Raw genomic sequence first — 24705 nt, 5'->3', positions numbered from 1 at the left:
TCTTAACTTTCTTAATGAGGATAGTGACCGCAATCATGACCCTCCATGCAGCTGTCTATTACAGGACATTTGGAAACAGCAGTTTAACATTAGCTGGAACCTTTGCTAACCTTTACGACTAGGATGTCTAGACCAGGGGCACGCCTGTGTTGTAGCGCCTATTTTGTTGTGTGCTTTGCTCCTGTTTTCTGCCCTTTGTTACGATTCTTAGTTTGCTGCGCACAAGTAGGAAGGACCTAGCGATGACAAAGAAAGCTAATTCATTGTACTTGCAGTTTTCCACTGTTGAAATGTTCCATAGCTACTTATCGGATACAGACTCCTGTCTGGTGAAGTATGTCCTTAACTTAACAAACTATATAATCTGAAGATGGCTTCCAGGGTCAGGGTTTATGGTCCATTCACCTGACTGCCTTTGAATGACTGGCCTGAAAACAATTGGATGAGCTACTGTATTAAATTTATTCTTTAATGCTGTGTTTCCAAAATGAACCATGAAAATCCTAAGATGCGTAACCTGAATGGGAAAATTCAAAACTCTTGAATCTATGAAAGATTGCCATGCATAAGAACTGTAGTTACAGAACCGTATCTTTTGCTTGTATATAGTGGGTTAGAAAGACACGTGATGCCCTCAATGCAGTTCGTACCCTCTCAGGTAAAACAAAAATTTATCTGATCACCTTCCTGTGTGCTTTTGGGTGAAGTGTAGGTTGAGAGGATTCATGTTCAAATTGAGTGCAGTCTTGTAGGGTTTAGTAATGGATGATTGAACTGTAGAATGTTATCTTTGGCAAACCAAAGTAGGGGTTCAGCTCTCCTTTTGGTTGTGGCATTTGGTGCAGTGCTATGCTGCATTAGTGTCTGTTCACAATTAGTAAGTACTACATAAAATAATTGTGTATTTTTTTTCTTGTTTAACTTTGTTTTGCCAAATGAAGGTAAAGAAAATGTATATTCAATGTTTTCTCACATGGCATTCACATCGGTTTAAACTTGTTGTAGGAAGCTGGCTCTGTTTATACCATATCAAAATGAGGTTTACTCCAGTGTTGGAGCTTTCCTAGATTCACATGCCTGAGTCATTCTCAGTTGTCGAGACGGGAGTCTCCAGTATATAAAAAAGCAATGCTTAGTTGGATAGCAAACTGAAAAGAGGCCTAGGCCCATTTCCCGTTTGCAACCCAAAACCTTCGTTATGTAAAAGAGACCAAACTTATCCCTGAACCAATCAGAGCTCCTCACCCTCTAGAACATTCTTGAGAGAACCTTCTGCCCCTCAGATTTTCTATCGCACATTGTGCTAGGGAGTCTCCTTTGAGCTCTGCTCAAATTCTGTTTTTTCAACTTCTTTAAAGAACTTTGTTCTTAGAAATTCAAATTTATTTTTACTACTCTAGATTGTCTTCAAATACATTCTTTAGAGAATGTCTGGAAAGGAGAAGAAAGGTTTATTTAGGGCCTGTGCAACTTGTTCTAAGAAACTCTACACTGATGACCCTCATGCTGACCGCATCTACTGCCTTTACCCGGATCACCAGGCCAGACTGTAAGGTATGTTGCACTTTCTCAAGTAAAACTCACCGAGATCGTGAAGGGCGCCTCTTGATATGGCTGCAGAAGCTAAAGGCTAGAAAGGAGGTTATCTCCAGTGACAGTGAGGAAGAGTCCTCCTCAACGTCTAGGATATCTCAAAAGAGAAGAAAATCTCCTCAAGCTCATTCCTCAGGGGAACGTCCTGAGAAGGCCCTAAAAAACACCACTCACGGGTCTTCTGGGTGCAGTCCTTCAAAATCTCCTAAATCTGTGGAAAAGGAGAGTAAGGGACATGCTTCTGGTGAAAAACCATCAAAGAAGATGAGTTCTGAACCGACAAAGTCACCTCCTCAAGTCCAGGAACCCTTCAGGAAGCCATCTTCTATGCCTCCTGAGGTAAAATCTAAAAAATTGTAGATGGGATCGTCGACGAAGAAACCGTCGTCGAAGATGAAGATTGAGGTGAAGCTCATTTCAAAGACACCATTAGATATTTCAGCCTCTCCGACGACGTCATCGTCGACGGTGGTGTCGACGCCTGTTACTTCGGCGGCATCGGCGTCGACAGCAACACCAGTGTCGACGACAGGATCGTCGTTGACGGTGTCTGCGACGGGATTGTCATTGACAGTGTCGGCGACGGGATCGTCGTTGACGGTGTCGGCGACGGGATCGTCGACGGCGGGAAATTACAGATAAGCCGGAAATCGTTGGGAAGAGGAGAATTACACCAGAAGTCACCTCTCCAAGCAAGATCACTCCTCTGGTGCCATCACACCTGCTGGAGGAGCAGGATTCAGAGGAGGAGGACGACTGTCCCTTTGGCTATGCCAGTAGTCCCTCACAATTACATGTGAAGTGTCAGATTGATGACTGAGGAGGGATATGGGGAGTACCAGTATCCTCCTCAACAACATTATTGTCAAGGGTACCAAAAAGAGATGGTGGGTATGCCATCTTCCATGGTGATGGATCTGCAGTTTATGCTGGCAGAGTATGAAAAGATTTTTGCCGACACCAGCTTCTCAGGAAATCCCGGTCTCGCATCCACGTTCCATCCCTGCAACTCCTGTTAGAAGCAGGGAACCACTACAGGAAGTTACGCCTACAACTCCTCAAACAATACACCACCAGGATCCTGTCACTTCGGACGATGATGACCAGGAGGAGGGAGAGATAACCGATCACAACAAAGTATGGGATGATTACCAGATTCCATCTCCGGCATCTCCCTCACCAGTACCTGTGGATTCTCCGCCGGTGGATATCGGCGGATTCCATAATCTGATGGAAAGAGATTCCTGCTTCCTATGGCTACAACACAAACGGAATACTTCCTAGACGATTTTAAGGAACCATACCACAAGTCAGTCCGGTCTATCCCAATTGTGAGCCATGTATGGGAAGAAGGTTTAAAAGTGATATAGGCACTGGCAATAGTTACACCTGTGCTTGCTAGAAAAAAATATAAAGCTCCTTTGGACGCACCAGCGTGTTTACTGGGCCATCCAAATCCTTATTCGGTAATTTCGCAAGCGGCGCATCAAAAATCTAAGAATCCCTCTGTGCCTATATCAGAACCTCCTGACAGAGAGGGGAGACGATTAGACAATACAGGAAAGAGGTTCTCATCCATGTCTGCTCTCCTAGTTAAAGCTGCAAATGCCCTTGCCATCCTGGGCAGATACGATAGGCAGATGTGGTACGATATGGCACCTTACATGGACCTCATCCCAGAGGACAATGGAGAGGAGGCGAAAAAGATCCTTCCGGAAGGAGAAAGGGCTTCGGCTGAAGTCAATGATTGTGCAATGGATATCGCGACCACATCATTCCGATTGCTTGGAGGAGCGGCGATGCTATGGCGTCAGACGTGGTTTAGGCCGACTGCCTTTAGACCAGAGGTGCAAAATCTGATTCTAGATCTCCCTTTCGACGGAGAAGATTTGTTTGGAAAACAGGTGGATGACGCACTTCAAGGTATCAAAAAAGATACGGATACTGCAAAAGCCCTAGGTTCACTACAGTACCGTAAAGTGCCCTTCGGGGTGCCAGAGGGAGATGCCTATCATCCTATAGAGGGGGTTACCAGCAGGGGAGGTAACCCTCTTATTCCTTATCACAACCATACCGACAGCAATATGGTCAAAAACAATCGGGGACCTATACGAAGTCTGCTCCTAGAGGACGAGGGGTCATCAAGGAAAGGACAATGGCAAGACCATGACAACCTCCTGGATCCAGCTACATGTATTTCTTCAACTTCACAAGTTCTCCTGGGTGGAAGAGTTGCTTCCCATCTGCATCATTGGCAGAAAATAACGACGAACAGATGGGTCCTCAATTTAATACAATTCGGACACACTTTAGAATTTCTTCAATCCCTCCTTGCACACCGCCAAGTCAAGAGATCAAACATCTATCTCCGATGCGTCGGGAGATTCGGACAATGCTCCGAAAGGGAGCAATAGAACCAGTGCCGATCTCCCAAAAAGGAAAAGGGTTTTACTCCTGTTTCTTCCTGGTCCGGAAGAATGCTCTCCAATGACGTCCTATTCTAGACCTGAGGTCGCTGAATACTTATCTCAAGAAGCAGTCTTTCCGGATGGTGACCCTCCAAGACATTCTGCTGCTCTTAAACCCAGGGGATCATATGACCACTCTAGATTTAAAGGATGCATATTTTCACATCCCCATTCATCCTTCCCACAGACAGTATCTTCAGTTTGCTGTAGCCGGAGACCATTACCAGTTCAAAGTACTACCGTTTGGCCTCAAATCAGCCAGAGAGTTTTTACGAAGTGTCTGGCGCCAGTGGCAGCTTTTCTCAGAAAGCTAAGACACCAGGTATTTCCATACCTGGACGACTGGTTGATAAAAGCACCATTAAACTTCAGCCCAGGTGTCAACTATGGCATGCATACAATTATGTTCGAGGCATATGAGCTGCAGATTACACACTATGCATAGATCGCCATCTGGTGTTGGGCCCGGATGTTTGCACTCGTTTTTGTATTGGAAAGTCTTTGGAAGTCACAAGGTATGTGACTCCTCCTTTGGATGATAGTGCGCATGGGCATCGGCTCCATCCTCTGATTGTTTTTTTCTGCCATCGGGTTCGGATGTGTTCTCGCGTTCCAGTTCGGACGCTCAATCCTTCCCTTCTCGATGGTATTGTTTCGATCGCGTATTCCAATCACACGCGACCCTTCTACTTCGAAGTCTTCGATTCCGGTCGTCAACGAAGGCCTTTGGGCCTACCTGGGCCTCATCTCCGGCTCATAGAAAGGACGCCATTCAAAAAGTGTCCTCGATGTGGGTCGAAGTTTACCCACACCGACCTACATGAGGTGTGCAACCTCTGCCTCTCACCGGAGCACAAGGCCAGAGACAGTCCAGCTTGCACTTCTTTCCACTCCAAGAAGACGATCCGGGACCGACTAGCTCGAAGAACAATGGGCCCTCGTCCTCTTCGATCCCCGACGACCTCTTTCAAGAGGGCGTCGATGTTCCGGAGCAGGGTCGGGTCGAAGAAGCCATCGTCAGCGACTCCGAAGCAGATGATTCCGACCCCGACCCACACCCCCCCTCGACACTATCAAAAAAGGCTTCGGTACCACCTTCACCTCCGGGCCCAGGTGCAAACCGAGACACTGCTTCCCATGCCCCGCCTTCGGGCCCGGTAAAGGAGCATATTAAGCCTTTAGGCGACTCTGGCTCGAGTCAGTCTACCCTCTACCGAAAAGCAAACTCCAGCACCGAAGAAGACTTTGTCCTCGTCCTCATCCACGCCGACCGCTGCTTCGACATCAAAGCACTCGGCGTCAAAGGCTAGTACTGGTTCCTCGGCACCGACAACACCCTCGGAGTCTACGAAAAAACACTCACCAAAAGGCCCCGATTGTTCGAAGCCAAAGACCTCGGAACCGAAAAAACAGCAACCGGTTCCATCCGATAGACACTTCAAAACTACACAGTTCCAAAACTAGAACCGCTACCGAGTCGACTCCGAAAAAACTTACGGCACCGAAGCCCTCGACTCCGAAGGATCTGTCTCCCACAGATGAACTGTTTCGCCCAGATCCTACCCAAAAGACTCTTGTGAAGGATCCTAAGACTGGTCATTTAATGCTTAGCATCAAGAAAAGACCCTTTGCCCGCACCACCATCACCAAAGAAGAGAGACATTGCTACCTCTCCATTAAGTATCCCTTCTCCTCTTCCTCCTCCCCCACCACACGGCTCTCCTACACCAGCACCTACCCCAGTAGATGATAACAACACCTCAGATGATGCAGGGGGAGGTGCGGACGATCAACCCCTTGGGGACTCTACCCCTACTGGCTCCCCTGGCATGATTACAGTGTCCTAGACGTCCCTTACACCCCACAGGATGATATTTATCCCTGCAGGCCTTCCCCTCCAGAGGACAATATCGTCTTCAACCAGCTCCTTCACAGATCTGCCAAATACCACGGGGTTTGCCCTGCATACAGACCCAGTAGAGGAGAATTTTCTTATGGACACCTTCGATACCACACAAAGTTCCACCTCAATTCTGCCTATACTTAAAGGGGTCATTAAGCACGCACCAGAGATCTTTAAAGACTCAGAGCTCAAATCGTCAACCCGAGAATAGAAAAGAAGTATAAAGCTGCTCCTACTGACCCAGTATACATTAAAGGCTCTGCACCACTAGACTCGTTAGTAGTCTCTTATGCAAGGAAGAGAGCAAATTCCCCAAACATCAGGTGACGCACCACCACCAGATAAGGAATCAAAACTCCTAGACGCCTCTGGCAAACGCACAGCGTCACAGGCAGCAAACATTTGGCGCATTGCTAATACCCAAGCGCTGTTAGCCAGGTATGACAGGGCACATTATGATGAGCTTGAGTCCATAATGCAGCACCTTCCTGACCGATATAAAACAAGTATGATTTTCCAACACTTGCCATGCACAGGGGTGAAAACCTGACACAGGCAGACACACACACACGAGCTCCACTGCCCCGTGTCTGCTTTCTTTTGCATAACGATTGTTGTAGTTTCCCTTTCTTTCCACAATGATTGCAGAACTTCAAGAAGGAATGGGACCACGCAGTGCTCTGAAGTTCTCCACTTCCCAGGGCGAGTGACTCGTCTGGTGCAGCTTTTGTTTGGCATTCTCTGAGGCGTCTAATCTCATTAGAAAGTCAGGACTTGAAATGGTACAAACAGGCCCTAGATTGGTTGAGGATTTGGGTACTTGGAGAGACCTGTGTGATGAACTTGAAGCAGTTTGAAGGTAATGCATCCGGCTGAATGCACAGTAGAAGGCACCCAATGACCTACTGTGGTGGAGCATGTATGAGGTGAATGCGAACGTAACAGACGATGACGTCATATATCTTAAGCCTACGCTCAATTCGGCACTTTTTGTGAAAAGCTAATAGGCCCGTGTAAGAGGTTAAAATGCAATAAAACAAAAGTATAAGAAAAAGCAGTATTAAATGCCCCAGACCCAAAGAAACATCCTGGTCTGGATGTAGTACTCGCGCATGGATCTGGGAAATTTGAGAGCGTGGGACAGGTTTGATAACCACCTACAGAGGGGTTTGATATCCGCTATTGAAGCTGCAAAGGACTCAGCACCTTTTACTGCATACCCTCTCCCCTCATTGGTCCATTCTGACTAGACTGGCCTCGGCTGCTGTTCAACACAACACGCTGGGTTTATTATGGGCAGGTACCTTACTGGCTTCGCAAATACTAGACACGGGCACCTTTTTCACACAATTCTGTGATCCTGGGCATATTTATTTGTCACTGTACCCTGTTACCTATGAAAGTATGTAGAAAAAAGATGAGCACAAGGACCCGTGTACCAAGTCTCAATAAGATAGCTCGCTGCTGGGATGATGCAACTGAGAGGACACTGCTGAATAATTATTACGTGACCCGGCCTTTCATCCTCTGTTCAAGAATGATCTCGTGGTTTCGCAACCTGCAATCTCCGCATGTGAACGGCCACTGTTCCGCTGCCTCTTTCCTCTACGCTGTGTGCGACCTTGCACGATCTAGCACTCCCTCTCTTCGGCACGACTCGGGGACTGACCGAGGCTGGCCAGCCCCAACAGCTTTTGGGCCCCTCAGGAATAGATTTTGGATAGAAATACGACTTTGAGTCTATAAGGACAGCCCCAAAGGTTCTAGTACAGTCGAGGGTGACCTCATGGAAACAGACAGGCTGTCAGCGGCCCTCTCCTCGCTGCCCGTGTGCTTGGGAGTCTGTCTCGCCTGATTAGTCTGGCGCAAACTTGCCTTTCGCTCCCGACCGAAAGAATCTGTGGTGGGTTTTACTTTTCCTTAAAATGGGAAAGGAATGCCCAGCTTTGCTTTGGTGCAAAAATGTGCTTACTGTGCGCGGGCCTATTGAAAAAAAAAAAAAAAGAAAAATGCACCAGAATGGTGCGGGCGCCACAGCCAAGCATGTGATTTCAATTATCGCGCCTGTGTCTGGGCACGCTAATTGAAACCACATGGCCTATTGGTGTCTATTACGCGCACCAAGCGCGTAATAGACACCAATAGGCCATGGGCGGAGCAATGCGCCCACCTTTGGCCAATTGCGTGCAGTCTTTTAGAAAAAGACGCATGCAAAGGCCAATAGCAGCCCACAAAAGGAAAAGCACACGCACGAGCGTGTGCGATTCCTAGGGCAGCTTCAAAACCCTGTTTTTCACCTACTACAGGTCTCGCGCTGCGCGAGCACTGCTGCGCAGTGCAACGCTAAGCGCAAGACCTAAACAGGGCAAATGAACTCATCCAGGAGGGTAAAACCATCACTAACACCTCCATTCGTTGTGCCCTAGATGTAGCAGATACCGCCTCAAGGGCAATAAATACCAGTGTCCTTTTTTGTGCAGGCATTCCTGGTTACGCATATCGGGTTTTAATCCCGAAGTCCAGAGTTCTATACTCAATCAGCCTTTTGATGAGCAACACCTATTTGGCCCCAATGTGGACGTATCCCTTGAGAAAAGGAAAAAGGATACAGACACCGCCAAATCTATGGGAGCCTTGCAGTCGCAAGCTCCCAGGCGGTCCTTTCGACGCTCATCCTTCAGAAGCACCCATAGAGGCTACTCCTCTGATAGCCCCTCCGCCTCTTACAAGGCCCCCACCCAATCCACCTTTACTAGAGGTTCCCAAAGGGGTGGTTACAGGGGGAACAGCAGCAAAGGCAGAGGCAAAAAAAATCAACTCCTGCTCTGCCTCCACTCCACCACCCCATGACTTTCCTCCACTTCCCCCAGACCATTCTACTCCAGTCGGGGGAAGACTCCACCAATTTCTCCCTGCCTAGGCAAACATCACTTCAGACAGGTGGGTCCACCAAATAATTCAATCAGGCTACTGTCTCGAACTAACATCTACCCCCACAACCATACCACACAAACACCGTCCAAAGTCACAAGAACATCTGTTACTGTTAAAGCGGGAGGTAATCTCCCTCCTACAAAAAAGTGCAATAGAACCAGTTCCCCTGCACCAACAAAACAAGGGAGTTTACTCCCTCTATTTTCTCATACCAAAGAAGGACGGATCTCTAAGGCCTATTTTAGACCTCAGACCCCTAAACCTATACATACACTCAGACCACTTCCACATGGTCACACTTCAGCAGGTCCTCCCTCTGCTTTCCCAGGGCGACTTCCTTGCTACTCTAGACCTCAAGGACGCCTATTTCCACATTCCCATTCACAGCTCTCACTGAAAATATCATAGATTCGTAGTGGACGGTCAGCACTATCAATTCAAAGTACTCCCATTTGGAGTCACCACAGGACCACAAGTGTTTACCAAGTGCCTAGCGGTGGTGGCAGCACACCTAAGAAAACAACACATTCGTGTCTTCCCATATCTAGATGACTGGCTCATAAAAGCCAGCTCATACAAAGTGTGTATAACACACTCATGCCACTATTCAACAACTTCACGACCTGGGGTTCACAATAAACCACACCAAGTCCCAGCTCCAACCGTCTCACACACAATACCTTGGTGCCACAATAAACCCCTCAAGGGTGCTAGCCTATCCCAGTCCCGCCAGGATAGCGAGCATGCAAGCTCTTCTCACCAGATTCCAACCGCAACACTCTTCCAGCTAGAGTGTTCATGCAACTCATAGGGATGATGGCCTCTTGCATATTCATAGTGCCTCATGCAAGACTCCAGATGCGTCCTCTCCAAGAGTGATTAGCACGCCAATGGAACCAGGCTCAAGGTCAGCTAACAGATCTGGTGTTGGTAGACAGTCGTACCCATCGCTCTCTGCAGTGGTGGAACACCAAGAACCTTTTCAAAGGGTGACCGTTCCTCGAGCCGGTTCCTCAAATAGTCATGACAGCGGATGCATCGCTCTCTGGCTGGGGAGCTCACCTACTTCATCACACCATGCAGGGCAGGTGGACACCTCAGCAAAAGTTACTCCACATCAACCACCTGGAGCTAATAGCCATATTCCTAAACTTGAAAGCATTACATAAAACACATTTATGGCAAAGGTGTCTTAGTCCGCGCTGACAACAGGACAACCATGCATTATATCCAAAAACAAGGCGGGACACACTCTCTGCAGCTCTCTCAGCTCGCACAGAGCATATGGAGGTGGGCTATACCTCCGAACATTTTTCTCCTAGCCCAGCATGTCCCAGGAGTCCAGAACACAATAGCCTATCTGATGAGCTGTCAAACACAATAAATCCACGAGTGGGAACTTCTTCCACAAGTTCTTCAACCGTTTTTTCAGATGTGGGGGCAACCACAGATAGACCTCTTCGCCACCCACGAAAACGCCAAATGCCCAAACTTCGCCGCCAGGTATCCTCACCCATTGTCCAAAGGCAATGCGATGTGGATGAACTGGTCAGGCAAATTTGCGTATGCTTTTCCGCCTCTCCCACTCATTCCACTAGTGGTGGCACAAACTACAGCAACACTCCTTGACACTCATCCTAGTTGCTCCAACATTGGGCCAGACAACCATGGTACACCACATTGCTGGAACTCTCAGTAGTCCCTCACCAAAAATTACACCTCTCCACACCCCCAAACCCAGAACCATGGAAAGATACAACATCCAGACCCAACGAGCGATCTAGCTCCTGAAGTCATAGAATTCAGGTACCTCAACCTTCCTCCTCACTGTGTGAACGTCATCAAAGAAGCTAATCTGAAAGAAACCCGTTAGTTAGATTGCTTACCTTAGAATATCCCCAGGTGTCAGGCTGGATCCCCAAAGATTTTTCGTCAACAGTACCCTTGTGCGTCGGTAGGCGTCGTCTGCGTCCTGATCGGGATGACGTCGTCGGAGTACTTAGACGCCGCCCTTGCGCGCTGACGTCAGTTCTTCTTTTTTCCGCGCCAGTAACTGCAGATCCGGGAAGAGCATACCCTTAAGTCACTTTTTGACTAACTTTTTTGACTTTTTTTGGTCTATTCTTTCGATTTGACCTCAACTCCTGGTGCCGGTAGGGATGCCCAGGTTCAAACCGTGTGATGCCTGTCACCGACTGATGTCGGTTACCGACCCCCACCGTCGGTGTCTCTACTGCCTTGGGGCCGACCATGATGACAAGTCGTGCCCCGACTGTCGGGCCTTGACCTCGAAGGCTAGGCGGGAGCAGTCCTGCAAGCTCCTCGAGATCTGGCTGTCAGCTCCGCGCCGCTCTAGATCCCGGTCGAGGAGGAGGTTGAGGGACCGGTCGCCGAGCCGAAGTCTTCACCGCTCCTCGGGTTCAAAGTCTTCGCATTTAGGTATGTCGAGGCACCGCAAGAAGAAGTCGAAGAAGCGACACCGCTCTTCTGACTCCCCTCGCGCGACTCGGCTGTGGGTTCGGGTGGCACCAGCCGAGCGGCTGCGTCGGAGCCGCAGGGGTCGCGTCCGGCCCCACACCCTCTGGTCCCTGAGCCTAATGCGACTCCGGGTGAGATCCGGGACTACCTCGTGGCCATGAGGAGTCTCGCTCCGCCGTCGCGGCCTGCCGGCGCGCCTTCGGGCCCCGCAGGTCCGACTGGGAGGCCTAGCGACCCAGTCTGAGGACCCTCTGGTACAGCAGTGCCAGTTAAGTCAGGACTGGGCAGACGAGCTGGGGGATGCCAGTGGTCTCGACACTTCGCCTGACACTGGCTTCATCTCTCCTCCCTCCGTGGCTACGGAGGAGGGTGCAACTTATTCTGTGGTGCTGCACAGGGCTGCCGAAGCCCTTCACCTGGAGCTCCCTGCAGCGGCCGTGAGGACTAACCTCCTCACTGAGGTGCTTCAACCGCCAGTAAGCTCTTCGGAGCCTCTACGGCAGTTCAATGGGGCACTCACTGACGTTCTGATGGGCACTTGGTCCAAGCCCTCCATAGTCCCTCATCTGAAAGAAACACGTTAGTTAGATTCCTCACCTTAGAATATCCCCAGGCGTCCGACTGGATCCGGAAGATTTTTTCGTCAGCAATACCCCTTGCGCGTCGCTAGGCGTCGTCTGCGGCTCCGCGTCCGTCGTCGGCGTCGTGCGCCGGGATGACGTCGTCTGAGTACTTAGACGCCGCCCTCGCGCGCTGACGTCAGTTCTTCTTTTTTCCGCGCCAGTAAGCGCAGATCCGGGAGAGCTGCCCATTTTAGTCTTTTTTGACTAAGTTTTTTGATCTTGTCTCGACTCCGGTGCCGGTAGGATGCCTGGTTTCAAAGCCTGTACTGACTGTAACCGCTTGATGTCGGTTACGGATCATCACCGCCGGTGCCTTTACTGTTTGGGCCTCGACCACGACGCGGAGTCGTGTTCGGACTGCAAGGCCCTGACGTCGAAGGCTAGACTGGAGCGGTCCTGTAAGCTCCTCGAGATTCGCCACTCGGCTCCGCGCCCCTCTCGATCCCGGTCCAGGAGGAGGTCCAAGGATCGGTCGCGGAGCCGCAGCCGACGTCATCATCGCTCGTCTGGCTCCAAGTCTTCGGGTAAGTCGAAGCAGTCCAAGAGGCGACACCGCTCTTCGGACTCCCCTCGCCGGTCGCGCGACTCGGCCGAGGGTCAGGGTGGTTCCACCCCCGCGGCTCCAGCAGAGCCGCAGGCGCCGCGCAAGTCCCCATACCCGCCGGTCCCTGGGACTGATGCGACGCCGGCGGAAGTCAGTGCCTTCCTCTCGGCCATGAGGAGCCTGGCTCCGCCGTCGACGCCCGCTGGCGCGCCTTCGGGCCCCGCGGACCCGACTGGGCAACCTTGCATGCCGGCGGCTCCGGCCCCGGCCCCGGCGCCGCAGGTCCCCGAGGGACTCGCCCCCGAGTCCCCGTCGACGCCGGTCGACCTAATCACGCCTCCTCCGCCGGCGTCGACACCGGTTCCACCTCCGACGCCGGCTCCGCTTGGCGTCGAGCCCCAGTTCAGCCCCGCTCCGGATCCGGCGCCGTTGCGGCGTTGGACGCCGCGTACGGCGCCGTTAGAGACACATTATGTCTATCGTCCGGCTCCGATCCTTCCTCCTCTTTACCAGGAATCGGATGACTGGGGCGAATGGGAGGGGTCCGAGGATCCTATGGCCGTTCAGGCTCAGCTGTCACAGGACTGGGCAGATGAACTGGGGGAGGCCAGTGGTCTGGATACCTCACCAGACACTGGATTCATCTCTCCTCCGACTGTGGCTTCGGAGGAGGGTGCTGCTTTCTCATTGGTGCTTTGCAAGGCGGCCGCAGCCCTTGGGCTCGAGCTGCCTGCCGTGGCTGTGAGGACTAACATCCTCACTGAGGTGCTTCAGTCTGCAGCAAGCTCCACTGAGCCTCTGCTGCAATTCAATGAGGCCCTCATTGACGTTCTGCAGGGCACCTGGTCCAAGCCCTCCACAGTTTCTCCTGTGGACAGGAACGTTGCCAGGCGCCACCGCCCTGCTCCGGGCGACCCCAGTTTTCTGTCCCAGCACCCCACCCCCGAGAGCCTGGTTATCCAGGCTTCTACCTCCCAATCCTCCTTCCCGACCGCCCCGCCGGACCGGGATTCCAAGAGACTGGAACAGTTTGGCAAAAAGCTGTTCTCCTCCCTTAGTTTGGGTCTGCACTCTCTGTGGGATACGGTGGAGGACGTGCTGCCCCTGTGCTCAGAGGAGGCCTAAACACGACTTACCCAGGCTCTGGCCGATGGGAGGGATGCAGCACGACATGCAATCCGATGTGGGCTTGACACGACGGACTCGCTGGGTAGGGCGATTTCTACCACGGTGGCGCTTAGACGTCACGCCTGGCTGCGGTCCACGTCTTTTTCGGGGGATGTCCAGAGCACTCTCATGGACATGCCCTTTGATGGCACTCGCCTTTTTGGTGAGAAAGCGGACAGTGCGCTGAATCGCTTTAAGGACTCCCGGGCTACGGCCAAGTCCTTGGGCCTCTCGGCCCCGCGATCGCAAACTTCCGCTTTTCGCCCCTTTCGTGGCCAAGGAAGGGGCGCCTCCTCCCGTCCGCCTAGCCACCAGCCGCAGACCCAACCTGCGCGCGGTCGCGGACATGGTTTCCGCCGAGGCGGTTCTGGAGGCCGACTCGGTCAGCCCTGTGAGAAGTTGGCCTGATGTATGTCACTAGTTCTAGTGTACACCTTATATCAGTCCAAACAACCCTTATGGTGATTGGTTGTAAAGTCAACCTTATAGACCAGCTATCCTAGTGGTAGCATGGACAAGAGCAGTCTTAGGCTAAACTCTGAATGGCATGTGAAGCCAACTGTGATACCATATATAATCCCTTGAATACCAAATGAAAGGACACCACAACAGATATATATATATAAAATAAAGTGTATTTATTCTAGACAACCCTCAGCACTCTTTATGAGATTAGAGGCAAGTACAACACAGTCTTATTTAAGCATACATTAAGTCACACAGGTAAGTAATACAGTTAGGCCCTAGGGGCCACGCAAACCATATACTAAGTAAGTGGTATAAGGACCACTGTCACTGAAATAGAATAGGCCTAGGCCTAGGGAATCGCTGGGGCTACACTATACTACCAAAGGATAGGAAGTGGGAGGCCCACGGGATTCGTGTGCAGAGTGGAAACACTCACGCGTAATGCGTAAAAGTCACTAGCAATAGTACAGTTTAGAAATCGATAGATTTAGGACACTTCCGGAGTAGCTAGGAAGTCGAGACTGGAAAACTAGACACTAGGATAGTCACTATCCTGATGAGCACCGGAGTACCCAAGTTACCTAGCCCACAGGCCGCGGGTGCATAGGGGTGAAGTTGCGTCGGTTTTCGTCGTCGACTCCTATGGATGCCTGAAGAAAGATGCTGACAGGCAGTCAGTGAAGAGTGTCCGGTGGATCCCAAGGCTGGGATCAAGAAGAGAGGAGACCTGCAAGCAGAAGGGACAGAGTCAAGGTCACTAGCCAGTGACCACGTGGAACCAGGAAGGAACCAGGCGATGTCGTGAAGATTGCAGGTGAAGGTGAAGCTTGTCGCTGCAGCCACGAGGACCAGGGAACGTCTAGGACGACCAGGACCAAGAGGCGAGCTGTCCCACGAAGGCTCTTGCTGTCGGCGGCGTCGAAGTTGGACTAGGACTCACCAAGCCTTGGCAAGCGGAACCCACGAAGAATGGAGGACTTGCTTCTGGTGCAGACCAGGAAGGTCTGGGGTGCTTCTCTTTTTCAAAGAAGCGGGAGCCAGTCTGGAGGAGCCAAACCAGCGCTGAAGATTGCAGGGTGCGTCGTCTCAAAGGCCACTAGCCAGCGGGCAAGCAACCGGACAGACGCGGCAAGCAGGAAAATGCAGAAGGGCCCCACGCAGGACTCGTGGAGTGTGGGGGGCTGATCTTCGGTGCAGATGGTGCTTGGGGTTGGGGCTTCTCAATCCCCGGTGCAAAACTTCGAGGGTGCCTCAGAAGCTGCGCTTGAAGATACTAGCCACTTTTCCCAGGTAGCCGGTCCCACGTCTCTCGTCGCCTCCACGGATCTCAGCACGGATGTGGATCAGGGTCGGAGAAGTCTGGAAGTAAAGGCTCTGGTCGGGCTCTGCAGTCGGTCCCTCGTAGAACTTTAGCAAAGCAAAGGGTAGTCTCTTGATGGTGCCTGTTTGCACAGGGTAGCCACTCCTTGGCCACAAGGGAGATTCTTCAGTCGTCTTCTTTCGTCGAATGTCGAAGGTCCAGAGTTTCTGTTCAAGTTGCAGGTTCAGGATAATCTAATCTCTTGAGGCCCAACTCCCACTCTTATACTAATCTGGGGGGCTGGGATACCTGCTAGGTCACGCCTTATGGGTGGGACCTGGGAGGGGGGTGGTTACACCCCCTTCCCTTTGTCCAGTTTCGCGCCCGGACTGGGGCTGGAGTGCCCCAGCACCGGTTTGAACTGGACTATGCACGGGACACCTTGTGTGCCCCAGGCATGTCTCATTCTATTCATCCCTCCCTGCCCCAATACACTAAGGCCTGTCTGGGGTGGTGCTAGCACCTCCCAAGGCAGGAAACCTATTGTCCAAGCCTCCCGTGCCGGGATCACTCCCAGCAGCAGGAGGTCACTCGTGTCTGTGGCAGCAGCATCCATTTTGTGATGCTGGGGCTCTGGTTAACTTTAACCGGGTAAGTAGGTTACAACATGTCTTCTCCCTCTAGAAGGGAGGGATAATATCCTCATCCCCAGAAATGGGATGGGGGTATTATTCCAAAGTGTTAGACACCTTACACGACATGGTTTGATAAAGCCAAACCATAACCATAACCGTTTAAGATTATAAGGCACTTTAAGAGTATATGGTAGGCTATATCATAGAACAGCTATAAGGACATGGTTCCGAAAGCTGCAGACAGGCTCAGCTCATGCCAGAGCACTATCTCACATGTTACCAAGCACTCTGCCTCTAGGATTGGTAAGGCCTACCATAGGAGTGGCTGATAGGTACACATGTGTCTATATGTAAGTTAGGTATAGGACTACTACACCTAAGCAAGGGGTGATTACACGACCTTGCCCCAGCTGAGTGATCAGCCAGTTGTGTCATAATGGAAGGCCAGGCCAGGGGTGGCATAATACATGCTGCAGCCCCTGGTAGGCCTAGGGTACACCTATGCCCTGGGTACCTAAGGTACACTGTACAGGGGCCAATAAGGTGATCCTATCCAAATGGGTTATGCACCTAAAGTACATAGTATCAATTTAGAGAGAGAACAGCAGGGCTGTGGGTCTGATTAGCAGGCCCACAGCCACATCTAAGTCGAAAACCAGTAAAGCAAAAGCAAAAAGTGGGGGTGAACATAGAAAGCAGACCCTACTCTCCTACAAGCCCACATCCACCCCGGCAGCATCCGCCTCCAAGCCTTCCTAGTCCGAGCTTTCCGGCCCATTCCTCGCCAGTGGGCGGCAGAGTTCGCCATCACCTGCTCCACTGGCGTACCATCACTTCGGACAGGTGGGTGCTGCAAATCGTCCGAAGGGGCTACTCCCTCCCCTTCGAGACGACCCCTCCAGCCATGCCACCGCAGCACCACCGTATCTCGGAGGATCATTTGAATCTTCTGCGAGAGGAAGTTTCGGCCCTCTTGGCCAAAGAGGCCGTCGAGCGCGTTCCGAGACCAGAAGTAGCTCGTGTTTGTTATTCCCACTACTTTCTGGTTCCCAAGAAGGGCAAAGGGGGCCTACGCCCTATCTTGGACCGCAGGAACGTCAATGCCTTCCTTCGGAAGGAACGGTTCAAGATGTTGACTTTGGCTCAGGTTCTAGCTGCCCTCGACCCTGGAGACTGGATGGTAGCGTTGGACTTGCAGGACGCATATTTCCACATCCCCGTCCTGCCGGCCCACCGGCGTTACCTGCGGTTCACGGTGGGCCAGGAGCATTTTCAGTTCGCAGTGGTCCCCTTCGGCCTCACCAGTGCCCCTCGGGTGTTCACGAAAGTGATGGCGGTGGTCGCAGCTCATCTGCGCAGATCAGGGGTTCCAGTCTTCCCCTATCTCGACGACTGGTTGTTGAAGGCGGGCTCGTCCCAGGCAGTCGTCTCCCACCTCCAGACTACGGCGGATCTCCTGCATTTGCTGGGGTTTTCATTCAACGTGCCGAAGTCCCACCTGAGTCCCTCTCAGAAGCTCCTCTTCATCGGAGCGGTTCTCGATTCGGCGCAGTTCCGGGTGTATCCGCCGGAACAGCGGGTCCGGGATATTCAGGCCCTGATTCCCATCTTTCGGCCTCTATCCTGGGTTTCGGTCAGGCTTGTGTTGCGGCTTCTGGGGCTGATGGCCTCCTGCATCCTACTAGTGCATCACGCCAGGCGGCGCTTGCGGGCTCTGCAGTGGGACCTGAAGTTTCAGTGGTCCCAGCATCACGGAAACCTGTCCGACCATGTCTTGATCTCGGAGGGCACTGCACAGCAGTTGCAGTGGTGGCTCACGGACCGCGATTGGGTCATGGGCGAGAGCCTCTCCCTTCCCCAACCGGAGCATGTCGTAGTGACGGATGCGTCCCTCCTGGGATGGGGTGGCCATATGGGAGAGGCGGAGATCAGAGGTCTCTGGTCTCCGGCGGAGTCTCGTCTCCACATCAACCTGTTGGAGTTGAGAGCGATCCGACTTGCACTGAAAGCCTTCCTTCCCTCTGTCAGGGGAAGTGTTGTGCAGGTGTTCACGGACAACACCACCGCCATGTGGTATTGCAACAAACAGGGCGGGGTGGGGTCGTGGACCCTTTGTCAGGAGGCTCTGCGCCTCTGGACATGGCTGGAACACCAGGGCGTCACCCTAGTGGTTCAACATCTGGCGGGCTCTCTGAACGCCAGAGCAGACGAACTCAGCCGCCGGTGCATGATGGATCACGAATGGCGTCTGAACTCCGAAGTGGCACAAGGTCTCTTTCAGCAGTGGGGAGAGCCCTGGTTAGATCTATTCGCCACCGAAGAGAAAGCGCAATGTCAGCAGTTCTGTGCGTTGAAATTTCCAAGGCGGCACTTGCTCGGCGACGCTTTTCGTCACAAGTGGAGTTGCGGTCTGTTGTACGCCTTTCCGCCTATACCACTTCTGCCGAGAGTGCTGAAGAAGATTAGGCGCGACCGGGCCCAAGTCATCTTGGTGGCTCCGGACTGGGCACGAAGGTACTGGTATCCCGAGCTACTCAGTATGTCCCTCGATCCCCCGATACGACTGCCTCTTCAGGAGGACCTTCTGTCGCAGCAGCAGGGGACTTTCCTCCACCCGAACCTGTCCAGTCTCCACCTCCATGCGTGGAGATTGAACGGCGACAGTTGATGCCATTTGAGTTGCCTCCTGAAGTCTGCGATGTGATTCTGGCAGCCAGGCTTCCCTCCACAAAAACGGTATACGCCTGCAGGTGGAACAAATTTGTGGCATGGTGCACAGCAAAGGCTGTGGATCCCCTTTCCGCCCCTCTTTCTGAGGTTCTCCTCTTTCTTCTTTCCATGGCCCAGCAGGGCTCTGCTCTGGGCACCCTAAAAGGTTATCTTTCTGCTATGTCTGCTTTCTTACGGCTTCCTGATAAGCCTTCTCTTTTCAAATCCCCTGTCTCTCGCTTCTTTAAGGGCATTACTCACATGTTTCCTCCTGTCCCCTTCGTAATGCCTCAGTGGGATTTGAACCTTGTCTTGACATATCTGATGTGCGCTCCCTTTGAGCCTCTTCATAATTGTCCCCTTCGTCTTCTGACACTTAAGACTTCATTTCTGGTAGCCATCACCTCGGCTAGACGAGTGAGTGAGCTCCAGACTATCTTCTAAACCTCCTTTTCTTTCTATCCATTCGGACAAGGTTGTCCTCCGGATTCGTCCTTCCTTTCTTCCGAAAGTGGTGACTGCCTCTCACTCAGGGCAGTTTGTCATGTTGCCCAAATTCTTTCCGCCTCCGCATCCTTCGAAAGAGGAAGAGAGGCTCCACCGTCTGGACCCAAAACTGGCGCTGTGCTTTTATTTGGACCCAACCAAACAGTTCCGGGTGGACGACCAACTCTTTGTTGGCTACGTGGGTGCTAAGAAGGGGCGGGCGGTACACAAGCGAACCATCTCGTGGTGGGTCGTATTGTGTATAAAAGCTTGTTACTCCTTGGCTAAAAAGGACCCTCCTGTAGAGCTGAGAGCCCATTCCACCTGGGCCACAGCGGCAATTACTGCCCTGGGCCGAGGAGTCCCCTTGCAGGACATCTGTCAGGCAGCAACGTGGGCCGTGCTGCACACGTTTGCCAAGCATTATTGCCTGGACAGCCAAGTCCGGAGAGACCGCTTCTTTGGCCGTTCTGTTCTCCAGGACTGTCTGGTGTGATCTTGGTTCGTAGACCCACCACCGGGGTTGGTATTGCTGGTGGGGTATCTATTCTAAGGTGAGGAATCTAACTAACGTGTTTCTTTCAGATGAACAAGTTGCCTACCTACGGTAACGAGATATCTGTCAGAAGCATTAGTTAGTTAGATTCCTCACCGCCCCACCTATCCTCCCCGTTCTGCGAACCGACATCTAGGGTTAAGGTTTTCTTTTTCAGGGCCCTAGACTTTTTGGCACCATTGTCGGTCTCTTGCATGGCTCTGCGTTCCTGGAGCGGAAAGCTGTGTACAAGAACTGACGTCCGCGAGCGAGGGCGGCGTCTAAGTACTCCGACGTCATTCCGGCGCACGACGCCGACGACGGACGCGGAGCCGCAGACGACGCCTAGCGACGCGCAAGGGGTATTGCTGACGAAAAATCTTTCAGGATCCAGCCTGACGCCTGGGGATATTCTAAGGTGAGGAATCTAACTAATGTTTTTTACAGATACATCGTTACCGAAGGTAAGTAACTTGTTCTTTAATACCTATTGTTGGTTCTAAAATAAAACAGACATATATTTTTTATATAAACCATTGGCCTAGAGTTCAGTTATTGAGTGTGTGAGACCATTTGCTGACTGAGTGTGTACAACAAATGCTTTACACTGTCCTCTGATACTGCCTTACTGCTCGACCAAGCTACCACTTTAGAGAGTAAGGTTATATCTAACTTTAGCCTCTGCCAAACCGCTGGGAACTGAGGACTCTGTACACACTGTACCTATTTGGGAACAGTCTATACAGAGCCACTTTCTCACAATGTCCTCCTAGGAAATGCTTGCCTTCCTGGAGTTAGGTACTGATCATTAGTACAAGGCTTTCGAGCAGACAGAAACAGTCTTCAAGAACTTTACCAAGCTGTCTGTTCTACAAGTGTCATGCTAGATACAGGATCTGGGCAGCAGACCTTTCCTGCACCGTGCCTATGTGCCTTTACAAGCATTATTAGGTGCACAAAAGATACCAATAGTCTTGATCACAGCTCTGTCATGAGGACTAAAGTTGGCCAATGGCTTCTGAAGCACTTTGACAAGAAGTATTTCAAAGCAAGCATTGACAATGCAATCGGTCTCGCCTTCGATTAAGTTAAAGCCATTTGCTTTGCTAATGGTATTGTATAGCAAAGCAAATGGCTTTATCTTAATGAAAGGTAAGACCTATTGCATTTTTAATGCTTGTTACTATTTACTGCTATGTTATTTGTACCGTGGGACTCCCACTATGACGACGGGGAATGATTCAGGCATGTGAATCTATGAAAGATACCAATACTTGATAACTGCAGTTACAGGTACGTAACTTATTTCTTATGTGTCACTCAAGCAAATTTCTGCTAACGAGTAGTTTTCTGTTTTAAGTCTTAATATACACAAACAACTTTTATCTTTTAGACTGTGTGATGAGCAACTTTCTTCACAAAGCCATTACGACTTTGGCCTTCGAGCTTTAAAGAGTGTTTTGGTAAGCGCTGGGAACGTGAAGAGGGAGAGAATCCAGCGGATAAAGCGGGAGAAAAATGAGCGTGGGGAAGTTGTTGATGAAGGAGAAATAGCTGAAAACCTACCAGAACAGGAGGTATTGTACCTATATCATTACACTACAACAGACTGTTTATTTGTTTGTAATGATCAATACATTGTTTTATTTTAATGGATCACAGCAAGAGGTTTGGATTTTGTCTCGCTTAAATATAGCTTGTTACATCTTCACCATTAAAACAGATGACCAATCCTTGATGCCATGCGAGCATTAGAATCTTTCCCTGTATTCTTGAGTTCTTCAGCATCCCGCAAATTCTACTTCATTCGAGCACCAGAAATGTATAGTGTTGTTGTGCTTCTTTCCCACAATTACTCTCCATGTCAACATGTGTATTGCAGCTTCCATTTTTGACATGAGCAATGTTTGTGTTTCTGATAGACCCCCTAACTGCAAATTCCTCACCTTGTGAATATCCACAGGTATAGGAAGCTGACTATATGGTAGGGCCGTGCACAGAATCCAAGGGTTCCCCAAAAGTGTACAGGGCTCAATGTAAAACCCAAATTGCTCTATTAGTGGTAGTGTGGGCGGGCAGCCTTAGGACTAACACAGAGTAGTGTAAGCCCATTTATTGCACTATATTGACCAATAATGGACACATGACTCAAAAAGGAGATCCACACCATTGTTATAGTAATAAGCTTGGTTTGTACTTAATGTTAAGATCAAGATTTTCGCAATAAGGTAAGTACGTTTTTCACTAAAAATACTTATCTGATAGAGACATCTAGCTGCAGATTCCTAACCTATGACCTTCCCAGGCGTCAGACTGGATCTGGAAGATCGACTCTGCGTGACGTCGTTGGCGTTGTCTCAGTCATCATGACATCTGCGTCATCTATATAGGCGCCACCTCGGCACACTGACGTGAGTTTTTTTTTTATTTCCGCGCCAGCCAGCGTAGCTCCGTCGAAATAGCTACCCTCTATATTTTTTTAACAATCTTAAAAAAAAAAAACATGTTTCATTACCTTTTTTAATTGGTAAGTACTCAATGTCCAAAACGACCTCTAGGTTCAAACAGTGTGGTGCCTGTTACTGCGCCATGTTGTTCACGGATCCCCACCTCGTGTGTCTCTGGTACCTGGAGAGCGATGACGAAGCGAAGTCATGCTCAGACTGCATGGCCATGGTGCTTAAAGCTTTGAGGGAGTGGTCCCTAAAGCTGCTTGCGGCCCGGCATGAGGCACCTCGGAGGTCTCGTTCCCATTCTTGTTCCTGGTCTCGGTAGAGAGGAAGGTCCGAGCACTGCTCCGGGGGCTCCAAGACTTCATCTTCCCATTCAAAGTCCTCAAAGGGGTCCGGTAAGAAGCACCTCAAGAAACAGAAGAAGTAAAAGCGTGCTTCGACTTCTCCCCACCTGACGTGACGCAGAAGTCTCAACTTTTGAGGCCTTGTTCTACGGAACGTGTGCTCAGCACCGTGTTTCCCTTCCTTTCTGGGACTGGGACCGGAAGCGACTCCCTCCCAATAGAAATATGTTTTTGACACCATTTGTGCCATTTTTGACGGCCTGGCCCTGCTGGTGCTTCTTTGTGCCCCGCGGGCTCAGCAGAAGGAGTTTTGCCACATTTGGACTGATGCCGGTTTCACATCCTAGACGCTGCGACTGCCGACATTGCTGGTCCCCGCCGTTCTCATCCCCGACGATGCGGTGCTGGCTGGGCATCCACCGATGCAGAGGCCCGTGCCGACAAAGCCCTCGGACTCTGTTGCATCCTCATCCTTATTTTGAGGGTTAGGATTGGAGGAAGTTTGGGTGAGGACGCAGGACCCTTTAGACATCCCACCTTCTCCAGAAGAAATTGACTGGTATTAGGAACTGGGTGATGCCAGTGGCGTGGATACCTCTCCAGAGCCTGGCATGCTGTCCCCTACTAACCTGGAGCTTCCTTTGCCATGGTGGTGTGTAGGGCTGCGGAGGTCTTTGACCTGCAGCTTCCTATTGTGGTGGTGAAACCAATGTTTTGAAGGAGGTCCTTCTGCCTGGCATCTCCACTTCAGAACCCTTGCTGCCATTTGATGAGTGTGAGAAAGTGGCTCTGTATATACTGTTCGCTAATAGGTACAGGGTGTACAGAGTCCACAGTCCCCCAGGGGCTGATAGAGGTTAAAGTTAGGTATGACCTTACTCTCTAAAGTGGTAGCTTGGTCGAGCAGTAAGGCAGTACCAGAGGACAGTGTAAAGCACTTGTTGTACACACTCAGTCAGCAACTGGTCTCTCACACTCAATAACTGAACTCTAGGCCAATGGTTTATATATATAAAATATATGCTTGTTTTATTTTTAGAACCACAAAGGGAATACAAATATACTTTCTCAGAATGAGAGGTTGAATATAAATACTTTTGCAATAAGCAATGGATTTTTGTAAATAGTCACAGTTGGTTGCAATAAACAATCCTATTTCCTAAACATAACAATGCATTGAGCTCAATGATAAATTCAGGTTATTTGTAATAAATTACTTTTCAGATTACTTTTGGAATTCCACGTCTGGTTCCTAAATCCAGCCCTGGGACAATATTCAGAATCAAGTGGTGAAAGTCGACATAATTACTGTACTGATTTTTAAATAATACTTAGCTATTTCAAAAGTTGACACTTAGAAAATATTTCAAAGAAAACATTCAATGGATCTCTATGGCAAGAAATTCAAGTTGCAGGTAGAGTACTTTATCGTTACTTTTGTAATCCAGGTCTGGGTACCTAGAGTCAGCACTGGGGTCTTTATCAGAAACAGGTAAGTAATTACGTTTGCAGAAATAGTACGATTTTAAAAGAATATTTTAAGATTGCAGAAATCAACACTTAGAAGAAATTTCACAGAAAAGCAGTCAATGGTTTCCTATGGAAGAAAAAGGAGTTAAAGGTAAGTGTAGTTGTGGGTACTTTTCAGAGTCAGGGCTGGGCACCAAGATCCAGCACTGGGAGCTCACCTAAGAGCAGGTGAGTAAATTCGTTTTTGGTACTCGGCTGATTTTTGGTGAATATTTTGAGTTTTGAAAAGTTCACACTTAGAAGAATTTCCAAGAAAAAGCCAGCCAATGTTACCCTATGAGGAAAATGAAGATCGCGGTTTAAGGGTAAGTTCTCGACTGGCAGAGTTGAAGTTCTGGGCATAGACTCAGGGGTCTCCCAGTGTCAGGTAGGTACAGTCAGTTCACCCTCAGCGGTTTCAGGGCGGCCGGGTGCAGAGAGAGTTAGGCCCAATGTTAGCCTATGAGGAATAGGGGGGCCTGGTTTGGTGGCTGCTGACTAGCAGGCCACACGGCTGTGGGAGCTGGGCTCCTGGTCACCCACTCAGGGCAAGTGG

The 24705-nt window shown here is 50.5% G+C and overlaps 1 protein-coding gene across 1 annotated transcript in view; it reads left to right on the top strand.

The window, feature by feature from the left end:
• Window positions 1-24705, top strand: part of DYNC1H1 (dynein cytoplasmic 1 heavy chain 1) — a 1397843-nt gene that overhangs the window by 344161 nt on the left and 1028977 nt on the right. Inside the window, exon 31 of the mRNA XM_085626346.1 lies at window positions 21237-21420. Within this exon, the coding sequence (XP_085482472.1) occupies window positions 21237-21420 (184 nt within the window). The remainder of the gene's footprint in view (window positions 1-21236; window positions 21421-24705) is intronic.

The sequence above is a fragment of the Triturus cristatus genome, chromosome 9 (genome assembly GCF_964204655.1).
Source record: "Triturus cristatus chromosome 9, aTriCri1.1, whole genome shotgun sequence".
NCBI lineage: Eukaryota > Metazoa > Chordata > Amphibia > Caudata > Salamandridae > Triturus > Triturus cristatus.
Note: the sequence above shows the minus strand (reverse complement) of the source record. Positions and strands in the feature narration are given on the sequence as shown.